General features: G+C 41.8%; 1 protein-coding gene across 1 annotated transcript in view; it reads right to left on the reverse strand.

The window, feature by feature from the left end:
• Window positions 1–15,806, reverse strand: part of gria3b (glutamate receptor, ionotropic, AMPA 3b) — a 71,257-nt gene that overhangs the window by 15,457 nt on the left and 39,994 nt on the right. Inside the window, exons 5-12 of the mRNA XM_028415878.1 lie at window positions 9,882–9,935; window positions 8,833–8,994; window positions 8,069–8,236; window positions 7,568–7,672; window positions 5,510–5,614; window positions 3,619–3,825; window positions 770–1,143; window positions 75–273 (exon numbers count right to left, since the gene is read on the reverse strand). Of these exons, the coding sequence (XP_028271679.1) occupies window positions 75–273; window positions 770–1,143; window positions 3,619–3,825; window positions 5,510–5,614; window positions 7,568–7,672; window positions 8,069–8,236; window positions 8,833–8,994; window positions 9,882–9,935 (1,374 nt within the window). The remainder of the gene's footprint in view (window positions 1–74; window positions 274–769; window positions 1,144–3,618; window positions 3,826–5,509; window positions 5,615–7,567; window positions 7,673–8,068; window positions 8,237–8,832; window positions 8,995–9,881; window positions 9,936–15,806) is intronic.

The raw sequence follows: 15,806 nt of genomic DNA on the forward strand, positions 1-15,806 counted from the left end.
ACTGGCTGATTAGTCCTCTCTCTCTCTCTCGTGTGTGTGTGTGTGTGTGAGAAACAATCACTGTCATCACTCACCCTAAAAAACTCTTTTGTAGAGCCTGAGTCCAGAGTGCCATATGCTATCTCTGTCTGCTTGGCCAGATCTTCAGCACTTTCTATAGGAGAGACCATCCTTTCCACTGTCAGGAAGGCAGCCAGGTTGGCTGTGTAGGAGGAGATGATGATGAGGGTGAAGAACCACCACACTCCACCAACAATACGGCCTGACAGAGACCTGAGAGAGAGAGAGAGAGGGGGGGGGGGGGGAGGGGGAGAAGGAAGTTGACAACAAGGAAGCACAGAATGTAATTAAACAGTGACATGTGCAGACTATCAACTCGCTAACATCTAGCAGTTGTGTTTACTGTAGCTAATTGCATCAGTCATCACAATTTCCATGTAAATCGTTAAAACAACCTGGTCCTACGTCAGCACTCTAACACCACAATTTTCCAGGGAAAGCAGTACAAGTTTTTTGAAGTGGACTCTAATCCAAGATTGTAATTGGCTGTGAAATAATTGCGGTCAAAGTGCAATTATATCCTGAAGAAAATACTGATGAAACAAACCGTTGATGATAATTTAAGAATATTAACTGACAAAGTCAATTACACATATAATAGCTGCAATAAAGTTCAAATAATAAACCTAAAAGATAAAGAACAAGAATTGTGCTGTGCCTACAGTTATATCCACTTAGTATATCCAAGTTGTTTATGGAGTGGACCCACCTGGGAGAGATGTCACAGCCCTGCTGCATGAAGGCGCCCAGAGAGAACCAGAGGGAATTGAAGATGCCAAAGTCATTGGGAGGGTCAGGGGGAGTCTGTGGGTCTTTGGTCTCATCCTGGTCCTCGAGGTTCCACTCATAAGGACTGAACCGACTGACCAGGAACAGGACCACACTCACCCCAATATAGGCAAACACTATACACATCCAGATTTCATAGGCCAGTGGGTCCAGGAAGGAGAAAACACCGGGCTTGGACTTTTGCGGCTTCTTTATCATAATGGAGATGCCCAAGCTCATAAATGGCTTGGAAAAGTCTATCACCTCCTCTCGAACCAGAGTAATAGTGAGAGGTGCAACGGCTATATCTGCTCTCTGGAAACAGGGACATGCACAGCAAGCATTAGTCATGACCTGCATAAAAAAATGGTTGTTTTAAATGTATGTGTGTGTGAATGACTGGATCTGAAGAGAGAGAAAAAACAATGTTTTTATCGCATATTTTACATATTCAGAAATAAGCCACCAGCTGTCACGTCTGAAATCCGGCTGAAAGAGAAAACACACACACACACTGGAAAAGCTTTTGTTATGACCTGGAATATTAGCTAATACAGCAGAGATTAGAACAGTAAAACTAATCAAATTTTACGCTGCAATAGAGGCAGCTTAGAAACAATCCTCTAAGGCAGGGGGGCATTTGAGTGGTGTTTGACCAAATGAGACGCTGAGGAGAAAAAACTTTGTTTGTGAAAGTTTTTCTGGAACTACAAGCACAGTTATTGCAGGTGTGTCGGTATTTTCAGGCTAGGACTGTTATCAGATTTTGCACACAGGAGTTACATATCCATTGATGATCCATTGAATTACCTGCTAGGCAGATTTACAGAACCTGCAGCTTCCTGTTAAAACTAGGACTATATATTAAAGTATACTGTGGATTTGTTTTAGGGCAGGAGGCAGTTGGAATTGGACAATAACTTTTTGTATCATAGTGAAACTTGCTGTGCGGACATGGTAAGCACGCTTACTGAAAGGTCAGTGTTGCAGATTTAGCTTTGGAAAAGAATTCTCTGTGATGAGTTATAGTGCAGACAGCAAAAACATCACATATTAACTCAAAAAATTATACCAAATGTCAGGGCTGCAAGTTTTGCTAGGGACACTGCTGTGTCATATTGATCAAGGCTACCACTTGGTGCTGTAAGCCTAATTAAGTGTAAGTGTCTAATTATTAAACTTTAATCTGCAGAAGTCATTATTGTTTACATTTTATATAAGAAAGCTCTGGCAGTGAACACTTCTCACATGCCAGAGTCTACTGGATTTCCCATATTCTGGCATAAACTTTTTTCTTTTTTTTCCCAAGCTGTTTCTCTTTATCTCCCTCCTTTGCTCTGCTGCTTCAATCACATTATGTTATCAAAAAACAATCCATGGAGGTTGTGCTGCCTTTTTAGAAATCACAATGGATTTCTCTGTAAAAGCAGAAGAAAATAATTAATCACGTTAGGCAGTGTTGATGCAGCTTGTAATGTGTATGTGATTAATTAAATAACTGCTCTTCTTCAAAGGAACCACTACGTAAAAGACAATTCTTTCTATTGTGCCGTGTTGTCTTTTTGCGTAGAAACGGAGAAAACACTGGATTAAAGCAGCACAAGGCAGAAAATGTTTCTTACAAGGTCAGACTTGGAGCAGCACAAATAGAGCCAATAAACATGACTGTTTTCTTTACCCTGTCAACACAACAGAGTGAAGGGCTATAACCATTTAATCCTTCTGCAGGCGTAAGCAACACTCAATCAATGGTGAGGGAAACAAAGCAATAAAGAGAAGCCTTGGGCCTAACCTTTAAAAGACAACTAAAATCAAATTAATTTAATGGTCAAAAGGTCAAAATGTACAAAACTATTAGTCCCGGCCCACCTGGTGTAAAATTACAGGCTCGGAAAGACTTGACAGCAATGTGATTGGGAGATTTTTTTTGCTCACCTTCCATCGGCAGGGAGTGGACTTTTCCTATTTGAAAGATAATTTGGTAGCGATAGCACATCAAACCAGGCAATCTCTCAGGCTGATAGTTAGGAAATTGAACAGATGAGGAAACCTAACCCTCATGCATTTTGCATTTGGCCCCTATTCAACTATTGTGGCCTCGGAGAAAGACGAGTGAGGGTAATTTTGGAATGCTGAAGGTGTTGCGAGAGCCTGAGTGCTCTGTCAGATGTAAAACACGGCATGACCCTTTCGCTAATGTGAGAGGTTCAACCTTTATGGAGCACAAACACATATGGATCTTGTTTGTTTCAAACCACAAACCCACCATTTAGCTGTTGATTCTAAAGCAGCTTTTCTCAGCTGTGAATTTACAATGTGGCATATTCATCATACACATGAAACATCGAACATAATTACACAATCACTTCAAAGGCATACAATCTTTCATTCATCAAAGTGATTACAGTGTGTTTGCCATATGGACTCATTTTTTTCATGTACCTACCTCTGTTTCAACTGTAAGAGAGAGAGAGAGAGCAAAAGAGAGAGAGAGAGAGAGAGCTTTCTAGGCTAAGCAAGAGGATTAATTGCAATGAACAGCACTGAGAAATGATTTCATTTTCTCCATCTCAAGATGATCACCAACTCCCCAATGCTTGAGGCTGCATTTAAAAAATTCACTCACAGCTGAGCTTCCTGACGCAGCATTAGACTTTGAACTGGGCAAGAGCTGATGAGTTCACCATGGGTTGGTGATAACCTTAAGACAGAAAAATGAGATCTCCTCTCATGTTGAAGTTCCTTGCAAACTGTCATGTAATCAGCGAAACTGAGACTCCCAGTACTCACCCCATAGACCAGTTCACCCACCATCCCGTTCCACGTCTTGGTCTCAGGGTCTCGGGCTCCGTATTTTCCATCCATTACTATAGACAGTTTGTACTTAATTCCAACATGTTTGGCAATCTCAGATGCTAAATCGACGCAGTAGCCTTCATATCTGTCATTCCCCTCCAGATGCATATAATTTTTCTTGTACATCACATAAGGAGCTTCCTGTTGATTCAAACACACGCTGGTTTATTCACTCCCATGCACAGATTTAGTTATACAGAAATATGCATGCATGCACTTGTCTCTCTCTCTCACACACACACACAGATTCAGACATGTTATTGTAAGCTGCTATAACCACATCCATGCAGTCGTGCATGTACACAGATGACGCCCCTGCAAATGCACAAATATGCACTGATAACAGCAGCGTGATCGCGTGGTCACACTGCTTTCATCAAGCTGTGGCAGCCAGCAGACACCGAGCCCAATATACCCAACCGCCCATTTGGGTGCAACTCTGTGGCATAATCAGAGAGGGTTAGTAGAGGACAGAGAGGAAAAGGCTTTCCGCACAGAAGGCCAAAATGTGTTTTAATAGGGCCGGGGGTCATTGGTAAGCAAGGTGTGGGTCAGCTCAGAGGTGGGGGATGGGAAATGGGGATGGGTTTCATAAGTAAATGCCAGTGACAGGAGCGGGATCAGAAAGTGCCCATAGTATAATCTCGAACATACTCAAGCACCAAGGCGCAGTTAAAGGCTGTTTCATTCCAAAACAATAATAAGAAAATAATTTAAAAAATAACAAAAAAACAAACAAAAGCTGTTATTTGCTAAATGCAAATAAATCCCTTTATAAATGCTGGTAAAGCTCGTCTTTTTTCTTACTGAGCACATCATCATTATCAAACAATAGGACTGCTCGGGAGAGCAGGCATTGTCATTACAGCCACACGCAATTAGAGTGCAAGTAGGAGAGCAATGGTTTGTTTGTTCTGTGCTGAACGTATCCCCCTCACCTTGAATCCATTGAGTATTTCCACCTAGTTAACACATGTTTGCCTCCTGACTGTATTCCTCATCTTGTGTTGTTAAATGTTTCCTCCTGCTATTGAGCGATGCCGCTTTATGGCTCGGAATACAAATGAAATCTACACTGTGCATACATTTTACAGATGCGTATCGCTTTCCAAACATTTTTTTTCTTCATCATTTTAAGATGTGTGTTTGCAGGGAATCAAGTACTTGCATCAGGTAATTATAATGCCATTATGCAATCAGTAAACTGCACTTGCAATGGAAGCTGTCCAATAAGCCTGAAACATTTAGCCAAGTAAATACAGTTAAAAGAAAATAAATCTAAAATATGTTGCGTATACTTCAACACAGAACACATAGACGCACAATACAAAATAGATTGGAGAATCGATAAGAAGGACACCTTATCCCCCTCCAATGCTGCTTATTTTGCTTTGCCCGGCTGGGAGAAACCATTACAGGTATCATTCTTTAGTCATTCTGCGGCCAGTCTATCCCAAGTGTCATTGAACATTTACTTGATGAGGACAGACAGGTCTACTTACGTATGCGTTTGTATGCTTTTTTTTTTTTTTTTTTGGTAATAGATGGAGTCTACCATTATCACTTATACCATTATTGTGATGTCACTGCTACGACAGGCCACTGAAGTATGGAAAATCAAAATGCTTTGACACCCACACGGATACAGTTGAAACACTCCCCCTGTTCAGGCCGACTGTTTCAACATGTAGTGAGTGGATGGAAAGCAACACAAAAAAGATGTGGTTCTACCCGCCCAGGACAGAATGTATCACTCATTGGAATCAACACCATGACCTTGAGTGGCAGAATACGTGAAACATTTAAAACTGCATGGAAAGTGTACCATAATAGTAGTGACCACAATCGTTCGGTTTTCCACTGAGGAGTCGTTGGAGACCTGCGGGTCCATAATATTTACAAATTGCGAGTACTCGTTCCAGTACCCGATCTGTAAAGAGAAAACAGTGGTTAGTGATGCATTCAGCCCTTCAGACATACACTAAGTAAGCATATAGAAGGGACACTTGGAAGTATTACTAGAAACTGCAGAGCTCATTAAAACAACACTGCATTTCCCAGAAGCCTGCCGCATCTGCCCTAAGGTTCAACCAAAATAGCTGCACACTAAAACAGAGCAGACAAACAGAAGCTTCCCAGTAAGCCAAGCACACAGCAGAGTTTATATTTCTACATTCAACATGCAGTCGTGATTACAAATACTAACTTTTATGATACACCAGTTCAAATGGCCGAATCTGCAGGAGGAGAACTGCTCCTGAGTGAGCATGTGGAAGACAACTTTAATCCCTCCCACCTCCAGCTTCTCAGGTTTAACGGTAAATAATTGATATTCAGGCCTGTGAACTGCATACTCATTTAATTATTTAGCACAATATTTCAGTGGCTCCACAGCCTTCCTTTGCTCAGTCTTTGCCTTAGCAGTTACTCTGCATTCTGCTGTACAGATGCTTAAGTCAAACCAATGTCAAGTGTTTGTTTGCCCATCTGAAATAATGGCTGCTCTGGCTCACGATGAAACGTGTTGCATATGTTATTGCCAATAGTCTAACTGTTGCTGGCGAGGATTTTCCCCTTCACATCTGGTCTGCATTTTTTTGCCTCAGATCTTTCAATGTTGGGGACAAACAGGTGTACGACAGTGCACCAAGTGTAAGCGCCAAGTGGAGGCGCTAGAAAGCAGCAAATGTCTCAAACTAACTGTGGTTACACATGTAGTCGGTCCACTTGCCAGACATGGGAAAAAAAATTCTTAAATGTTTATTCCCGGCTCTCTGGTTCGACAGTGATATTTGAGAAGTACTGCTCGAGGGATGAGACTGCCAAGGACCTGTGTCATGGAGTGCTGCTCCAGAGGCAACGTCCTGATCTCACCCCATGCAGCTGGGACAGATATCAGCCCATACATCACTTGTGACAGTCACAGCTAAGACCCTTCATCCTCTAACTGTCACTGGGGTGAGTGGGGCTCCAGGTCCTGACAAAGTGCTGCCCCGGCTTGTCTCATCTTCCCTCGCTCCCTCATTCTCTCCCGCTGACCTCCTTTCTCTCCTACTCTCTGTCTCTCCTCCTCTGAGCTGGCTGTGAGGGCTATGCAATGCTAATTGAAGTGTGGGCTTTAGAGGCCTGGGAGGCAGGCGGCATAATCACACATCATATCAGACTGAGCCCACACTTATCCAGCTAACGAGAAATTCACAGCTGTCTCTTGGAACTCGGTGAGGTTATGAAATAAAACCAGAGGTCATCATATGGTACTGGTTATAATGTGAATGTACCGCTGGGAATTACCATTTTGAAGAGGAGCCAGAGGAATTCTTGGATCCCCTTTTCAGTAATTGGTTATTTGAATGGTAATTACTGTCAGGAGAGGACCAAAAATCATATCTGCACTATCCCACGGCAACGAAATAGTCTTATATCATTCTTTTGATAGGACAGTTTTAGTTATCACATTGCAGGCTGTGCGTGATTTGTGGGGCTTGTAACACTTGGCATAGCTCATCAGTGCTGCTACCTATCAGAGGTAGAAAAAGGGCAATCAGCATTTCTCTGTGCTGTCCTCTCAGCCCTGCTGGTTCCTAAAACATGACTGAAGATGCACTCATCTCTAGCCTTTGATAAATGGAAATGGAGGCTTTCCACCTGAGCATCTCTAAACAGCTCAGGGCAGTGTTCAGGGATGTGGCCATCATTCAGCGATTGATACATGCTCTTTAGTACAAATAACGTATAAAAAATATATTCCACTATTTTTGACAAGTTCTGAGGCAATTTGTGATGTGGACCAGCTGCTAACTGTGTTTTGCTTAAGAGCATTTGATCAAGTCTAGATGTGACAGGTGATGGATGAGAGCGGATAGAGGTCACCGGTCTGCCTTACCTTCCTCGGTCCACCTGTTTTCATCTCATAAACATCTATGGTGTAATTGGTCCTGCGGCCATAGTTGTCAAACTGGATGTTCCCAGTCATGCCCTGCACTTGGACCTGATGGACAGACAGACAGGAATATGTAATAGCCATCACTTTGCATATATAGCTGGTATTGAGTGCTCATGTCCATGGAGCTACTGGAGTGCACACAGTCTGTTAATCAAATGATGAACTGGATACACTTTAATAAAAGATGTAGTTTTATGGTAATGAGGGCCTGGATTGGAGTGGGCTCTGTGCAGAGATATCTGGAGGCAGAAGGAGGAGAATAGCTCTGCGCTCCGTTCCCTTCTCTCTGTCACTTTCCATCTTTATCACATTCTCACTCACTATCTCTGCTTCACTTCTTCCAGCCTTTTCTTTAGTTTTCAACTTGCCTCTCTCTCTCTCTCTCTCTCTCTCTCTCTCTCTACCTCTCTCTCTCTCTGTCTCTGCCCCCGCCTCCCCTACCGTTTTGAGTGCTCTCTCAATGTCTATGCCTTGGCTCCAGGGTACAGCGGGATTGGCTAGACAGTCTCCAGCGCTGCCTCGACGAGAGACGTCCACACGTTGGCGCCGCAGGTACCTGAAGGCCTCCGCTATCACCAGGATGGCATCGTGGGTCAGAGCAGATGTGTACTGTACAAATAAAAGCAGCAGAATATGAGATGATATGAGAAGCTTCTGTTTTTGTGGTGACAATGGTAAAATGAGACCACACTGGCAAATCTGAGGTAGTCTGTTTGTTGCTTTCAGCATTTAGTTAATGTTGGTGGGTTGATAATGATTTGCATAGTTTGATTAGACAGATCAGGACCTCTTTCAAAACTTTTAGTGCAGAAAAGGGGATAAAATAGAGAATTGATGCATGCTTTTATCTCCCACGTACTTCCCCTCCAACTTGGCCTGACCTTTTCACCATTGAGGGGTTGAGCCACTTGTTTGTTGACCACTGCACCATGACAAAATCTAATTAAATGCCATTCAAAATCCATTTCTTTCTTGATCATTGTTTAATTAGATGTAAATTGAAGCTGCAATATAACCTTGGCTTGCACTGCCTATCAATATATTGATTGCTCTGAGGGATGCAAAGCAAAGACGGAGGAAGCGAGGGGTGGGAGGACGAGGGGAGTGACAAAGGCAAACAGAGGATGAGAACGGATGGAGAGCACTTCAGAAGGGGCGATCGTTGTATTCTGCATGCACAATGAAAGGCCTGGTGAGCGTGGTACCTTCAGAGGAGAGTTTCGGGCTTCTGGGAATTCTCTTTCATCTAGCCGCTCCCAGCGCTGCATAAACTGCTGCACAATTGGGTTCTCAGGGTTGACTATCTGAAACCCTGAAATGTTGGCTCCGCCAGCGAAGACTTTGTCCAGGCTCACATTTGTAAATCCCTGAGATGAGACAAAAAACGGGAAAAGGTGAAGAGGAGAGTTGTGTATCTTGTTCTTCTTTGAGGTTGTTTAATATAACCTGGGGCAAACCACCACGAAATATTAACAGCTATTCTGACAGCGTGCAAGGTGCACTTTATTAAGAGTCTCATGCTGTATGAAAAAGCAGCATGTGTTTGCTATTACATCAAGGCAAATGTTTCACTCCACACTTTGCTGTGTAACCTGAACTCAGATAAACAAGCAGCCAGGACTTCAGAGATTGTGTCATATCATGTAACGACAAACTATTTTACATGAAACAGTTGGCCTACTTTCACTTCTTCGCCATGTTTAAAGAAAACACATCTTTTAATGCATTTCAAAAGCTTTAGCTGCTTTAGCTGCCTTTAAAATTCCCTTCTTTCACCCTGAAGCCATGACAGTTTTTTCTTTTATGGTCAAATTGCAGTTTTTTAAGTGCAGCGTCGTGCCATGGTGTGCAAGGACACGTGTCTGACTGCTGCATAATCACATCTTCTTAAGTCTGAGAAAGAGCAGCAGGAGATCAGCGAGTGGGAGCAGGGCTGGCCTTCACTGTAAAAAGCTCATGCTAATATCAAGGCTAAATGAACATTTCCTTCCCTGGAGTTTGGAAAAAAACATGGCTACCCTCCAAAGATAGTTTAAAAAAAAGGTTAAATGCAGTTTATTTAGGGCATTTATGCATCCTTAATTGAGCATATTCCTATTTCTTAAATGAGCAAAACAAACCTTATGTATATCCTTTATATTGTATACAAGCATATAATCCATCTATGTTGCACGAACATGTGTTTAAATTGTATCGCATGCAGCTGAAAGCAAGTTCCTTTTCCTCCTAGGGGAGCAGCACGGTTATTACTCACCAGATTGGCCAGAATGTAGTGGTAACCACGGCTGTTCTTTCCCAGGGTCACAACCTGGGAGAGGAAAACATCAATACATTAAACCACCCATGAGATGAGAGCTGAGAGCCACAGTTTAAAGTATAAGTGGATATAAAACAATCTTTGTAAATGAAGTTGAGCATCGTGTGAGCACACAGGAGGTTGCCACACAGCAAAGTCTACTAACAAGAGAGAGAGCGAGGAGGCAGTCATTAAGGAGGAATAGATAATGAGAGAGAAACAGAAACAACAGGGAACATCCTTGAGTATTGTGGGCACTTTGAAGTCATTCACGGTTCAGGGATGCAAGTCGTCAGCAACTGCTGGACAGAAGGTAGTGAATGGAAAAAAAATATATATTTCAGTGGATTTTACAGTGAGATGGTAAGATGTGGATCTTTCTCTGCTTTGAAAATATCACACCTTTGGAGCAGAACAGCATGTTTCAGCCCACACAGCTTGTCTGAAAATAGTAAGTGGTACAAACCATATGCTGCCTTTTATTCTAGATTTTTTTTCTTCTTTCTTCGTGCCTGCAATAGTACTTTAAATGGCCCTTGCCTTTTGTGCATTACATGCTGGACAGGGTTTTGGACTGCAGGCCTCTCGAGGGTCTATTATTTATGGGCTTGCTGTCTGTTGTGGATGGACTTGTGAGTAGCTGCCATACAGAAACCTGTTAGCCATGTCTCAGTTTTCATCTGCGTTCTACAAACACTGCAACACAAGTTTACAGCGAAATCAGCATGTTTGCACATGTTCTGGCTCTGTCACAAAAACAAACTGTCAGTTTATCATCTGTTGTGTGTGTGTGTGTGTGGGGGGGGGGGGGGGCGTTGGATATTTGTTACTGTGGATCATTTACAACATTCCCGCTGAGTAGGACAGAGTGATGAAAAGCACTCTTGTACCCTCACATCTTTCTCAACAAAAGCAAGAGAAATTTCATTTTCACCATGAGTATCTGTTAATGATAATTTTATCCGACCTTTGTCCATCAGTAGCAGCAAACAATTAAATGATCAGCCTTGCTTGATATGAGCACTTTCACAGATTAAATAAACTGCTTCCTCCTTGTGAACATCTGAAGGTTGTCCACAAAGATGAGAGATGTCGACTGTGTTTTTCAGTGGCGCACAAGGGAGCACAAACACACAAAGCCTTTCAGGATATCTCAAGCAGCTTGGGTGGGTCAGTGTTCTGTGACAGCCTCCCAATCATTAAGGTTTTAAACCTCCAACACTGCAGGATGTCGGACAGATGGGAACAAACTAAGGAAATCAAATAGAAGCAAAGAGGAAATGAGCTGATTATGATGCAGAAATAGCAGGAGTTGACTTTTAGAATCCATCAATATGAGTCTAAGTGACAGAAAGCATCATAAAAGAGGCGCTTTCACCACAGTGATATCAGAGCTTGACAGATCACAGTAATTGTTCACTAGCCTCCCCTCTTAGACGGTAAGCACTGCTGTATATTCTTGGACAAACCCCGCAGCTCTGCACTCCTTCACCATGTGCCGACCTTGACTCTGAGCCTCCTCACACCTGCCCCGGAGCTGGGCAGAGAAAAGACCTCACCACCTGCCTGCAGCCCACAGCTCACAGCCAGCCTGGCAGCAGCTACAAGCAGCGACTCTGAGATGGAGCATAGCAACACAGATACAGAACAGAGATACACAGAACCTCCAACCAGAACACACAAACCTTTTCCCCCTCAAGCTCCTTTATAAGGCAGACATCACGGACCTGACAAAAGTAAATAGCAAGTTAAAATTCATGCTACGTCTAAAAGCAACAAAACATGGTGGTCCCGCTACATTGAAGTCGAGCTTGTATCCCTGAATGTGTATTCCAGCACCACTGCACTGAGTACACACATATACAGCCTATATTATCTATACATAACCTCCGTTAGCAGCATTTTGCTCTATCCTGAATGTTAAAAATAAAAGCATATCCACTGCATTATAACTTGATGCCAATGGTATATGAGCTGTGAGTGAGGAGGTGCTGAGGAATAAGGACAGAAATGGGAAATGGTTTTTTCCATGTAAAGTATATTTTCATGTTTTTCCAGTCTTTAACTTAGTTTAACCTAAAACGAAAGGAATAAAAAATCACTGTTGAAAGTATATTGAATTTAAAGGTTAATTTCTGCTGCTATGGTTTTACCAGCTTTTATAATTTTCAGACACCTTGAATTATTTTATTTAATTTTTATTTAACCTTTATTTAACCAGGAGAGACTCATTGAGATTAAAAATCTCTTTTATCACCACTCGACCATGGAAAAATGTCTGTAGCTTGTAGATTGTCTGTTTTTCTCCTTCTGCACATCCATCCACAAGCTGGCTCCACCAGCTTTTGTTCTACAGCTGAAGCAGAGCCTGCATTTTGCGGAGTGGAGTTTTTCTTTAAAGCCTGATGGGGACAGACAAGTCGGACGACCTTGACTTCACCCTCATCCAGTCTCGGCATGCCTCGGCTCCACCAGATAGAGAGCCCTAAATGTAAGACTACAGCTACACAGTTTTAGTAAAAGTTTTCCTCTGACTTTGACCTTTCCGCCGCACAGTTTGCCACGACACAGGAAGAGGCGGAATGAAAAATGATAGGTTCCCTAGAGTTTGTAAATATCATACTATTCACTGAACCGGATAAAAGACGAGCAAATAATGATGCAATTACTTTCAGCCTCTGTCTGAACTATGAACAGCCAGGATCCAAAACATACCAACTCAGCTGCACTGCTATGGTGCACCTATTACATTTTAGAACTAGCCTTCAGCTAGTACCACTGACTATTTATTACTACAGCCACACCAAAAAGCAGATCCTGCTTGATTGTCTGTTTTACTCTAAATGTGTCCATAAATATCAAAATGAACATCTGAAGACAGCTTAAAGCCATCAGTGGAGTTCATTTACCTATAAATCAGTGGATAAGCAGAAAGAATGCAGGTTTAAGTCACAGAGCTTGAAGCTACTTGTTAGCACATAGTAATACTTTTCAATGAGCTATTTAGATCTCTAGCCAAGGAGGGCAATAAACAATACCATGTTTTTTTGAGTGATATGAGAGGTAATGTCAGAACTAAATGCAACTAACCAACCTACTTCAATGTATTAAACAAATGAAAATGTGAGTAAAAATCCAATCTAATCACCACTGCCATCCCTATAAGACTAAAGCAATCCTTACTTTTATTAATATGTATCAAGGTGTGCTGATAAATAGTAATTAAATGATCTCACCTCAGATCAGTCTTGAGCTTCATTATCAAAGAGGTTTTGCTTTCATATTTTAAATCAGCAGGCTGAAAAGCTGCTCCTCAGCATGTGATTAAACCAAACATATAAATCATATATTTGTATTAATAATCAGCATTGATTACTGACCATGTTAACTGTTACATATTATTATATCCACTTCACATAGGCTGGAACAATAGTGTGAATATAAACTGTATGTAAAACCAAGAAAAGGACTTTCCTCCTCTGCCGTCTCAAGGCAAGAAGGCTTGAAGTCTTTATGAGAGTGCTCTTGGTGGAGCACTCTCTAATTAACAGCCAGCAGTGGCTGAAGCTAAGATGCTTTTCTTGGCAGCCAAAGCGATATATTCCCCCGAAGATAGCACAAGTGCTGGCCTTCCCCCAAATGAAGAACATCTTAGAAACACCTGACTCATATTCAGATGATTATGTCTATCATTGCTCTGAGATATGAGAACAATCTGAGCCCCGATATGTTGGGGAAAAGAATCGTTGTAACTGAGGCGCCCTCTTGTTTGTGTGCCAGCGCTTTGAAATACCAAGATGGCCTACCCTGTTTTTTTTTACTGAAAACGATCGGGGTAATTTTGCATGACTGATAAGGTGAAAAGGCTTCCTCTGGTTTATATGCATTACTATACACTGTGTTCTTACAGAGTTATTGCAGCATGTTCAAATCTCGCAGCTCACCGGTCTCAGCCTCTCATTCGGTCTTTGAGTCAGCAGGTCACATTCTCTTTAATGATAACACTTTAATCCCATTTAATTCTATAATCTCAGTTAATAAAAGGCCCTCTACTGCCAAGGTTGGTGCCTAGGATTTGAAAGCATGACCTGGCTTTACAGAGATTCAGCTTCATTTTGCTCAGTCCCTCCACTCATCAACCCGGGGACAATAAGCTGATCAGACACACCTTTTACATCAGTGGAGACATTAGCCTACTGCCCTCTCTCTTTCTTTCTCTGGCTTAAGAGCAAATAGGCATTTCAAGCGCTAACGTAACAACAAAGCTAATCAATATTACTGATTACTGTTGCATTATTTCAAAAACCCACATTTTCAGAAAGTGTTATTAGAATTTAAATCTTGTATTTAATTAAATAATAGATAGTAACACATTTCCAAACAGTTGGGTCAGGGCTATGTTTACCACTGTGTTGCATCACACGCAACAGTCCCTCTGAAAGTGTTTGGAAATTGCAGAGAGCAGCTGCTGTAGATCTTAGATGTTTTCCCATGTTATGTCTGATAGGACCGAATATCACAGCTATCAATTAAAGCACTATTAACATATATATCCTGACTTGAATCCTGCACAGTCGTGTACAGGGAATAGAATACAGTGATGGTGTCACAGGGAGGAGGCATGCTAAATACTTTATCTGCCTTGGAATACTTAAAGTCAGCAAAGATGACAGAGGCAGAGAGTATGTTGTTTAAAACTGGCCAAACATTAAGGCACAAGATGAGTGCACAGTCAGCTCATTGTTGTACATGGTACTAATCTGTGACTGCTGCTTGCTTATACTTAGTGCTGATTCTTAATCTGCAGTTTAACAACACAAACTAAAATGTACAAACAATATGTTTTTACCAAAGTTCTGCATCCATAGAAAATGTTAAATCAGCCCTTCACACTATAAAAAATAAAACCCTTTAAACCCTCCAATGCTCTATATCATATATCATGTTACTGTTTTTATAGCATTAAACAACTTTTATTCTTCAGTTTTTGTCAAAAATCCGTTTTATTAAAACTGATAAGATGTAGAATCCACAAAAGAAACACACTCAGGTTTTCATGTATCCTGACAGTACTGCATGATAGTCATATATACATGCTATATAACGGTTCCTTGACTGCAAATCTGCAAAATCAAATGTCACCTGAGGACCCTTATTCAGATTTTATTGTGTGTTTTAGTACCTTTTGATGCATCTTCCAGTATGTCACAATATGTCTTCCCCTAGGTTTACAGAATGCAGCTTTCTTTTTCCACAGCATTGATTGAGGACCTCCTTTTTTTATTGCTGACATTTTTTTATCTGCTGCTGGCAATCTATCGCCCATTCTCTGCCTCTCCCACGACTTCTTATCGCCCATGGTCAGATTTCCTTTCCTTTCTTAAATTTGATATCGCACAGAGATTTCAGATTCCATAATACATCCATCCAACTGTGGATATTCTCAGAGTTCTCAATTCAAGAAGAAAAAGAGGGATATGGACGGTCTCCAGTTCTCCGTGGGAAGGCAATATGGCCACCCTTAATGCCTCTACAGGCGGCAGAATGTTGTTCTAACAAATCCCAGGATGCTTGTCTTTTTTTTTTCTTTCGGTGAATCCCTTTTCACTTCTCGTTTTTTGCATGAAAATGCAGCTCTGCGGCTGGAGGAGCTCTCACTGCCTGCCTGTCTTTGAACAGCTTGCTTGCCCTGGGCCTGTCCCAGCCGCAGTCCTTTTTAATTTATTTCTTTTGCCTGCCTCTCTTTACACTACTGATGAGCAGGTTGTTGCCTCTGAGCAGACTCCAGCACTGAAATCCCAGGAGGAATGCAGGCCAGCAAGGAGCATAAAGACAAGATATGAGCAATCTAAAAGATGGATCAGATAGGGCATGACAATATAT

Source organism: Parambassis ranga, chromosome 10 (genome assembly GCF_900634625.1).
Source record: "Parambassis ranga chromosome 10, fParRan2.1, whole genome shotgun sequence".
NCBI lineage: Eukaryota > Metazoa > Chordata > Actinopteri > Ambassidae > Parambassis > Parambassis ranga.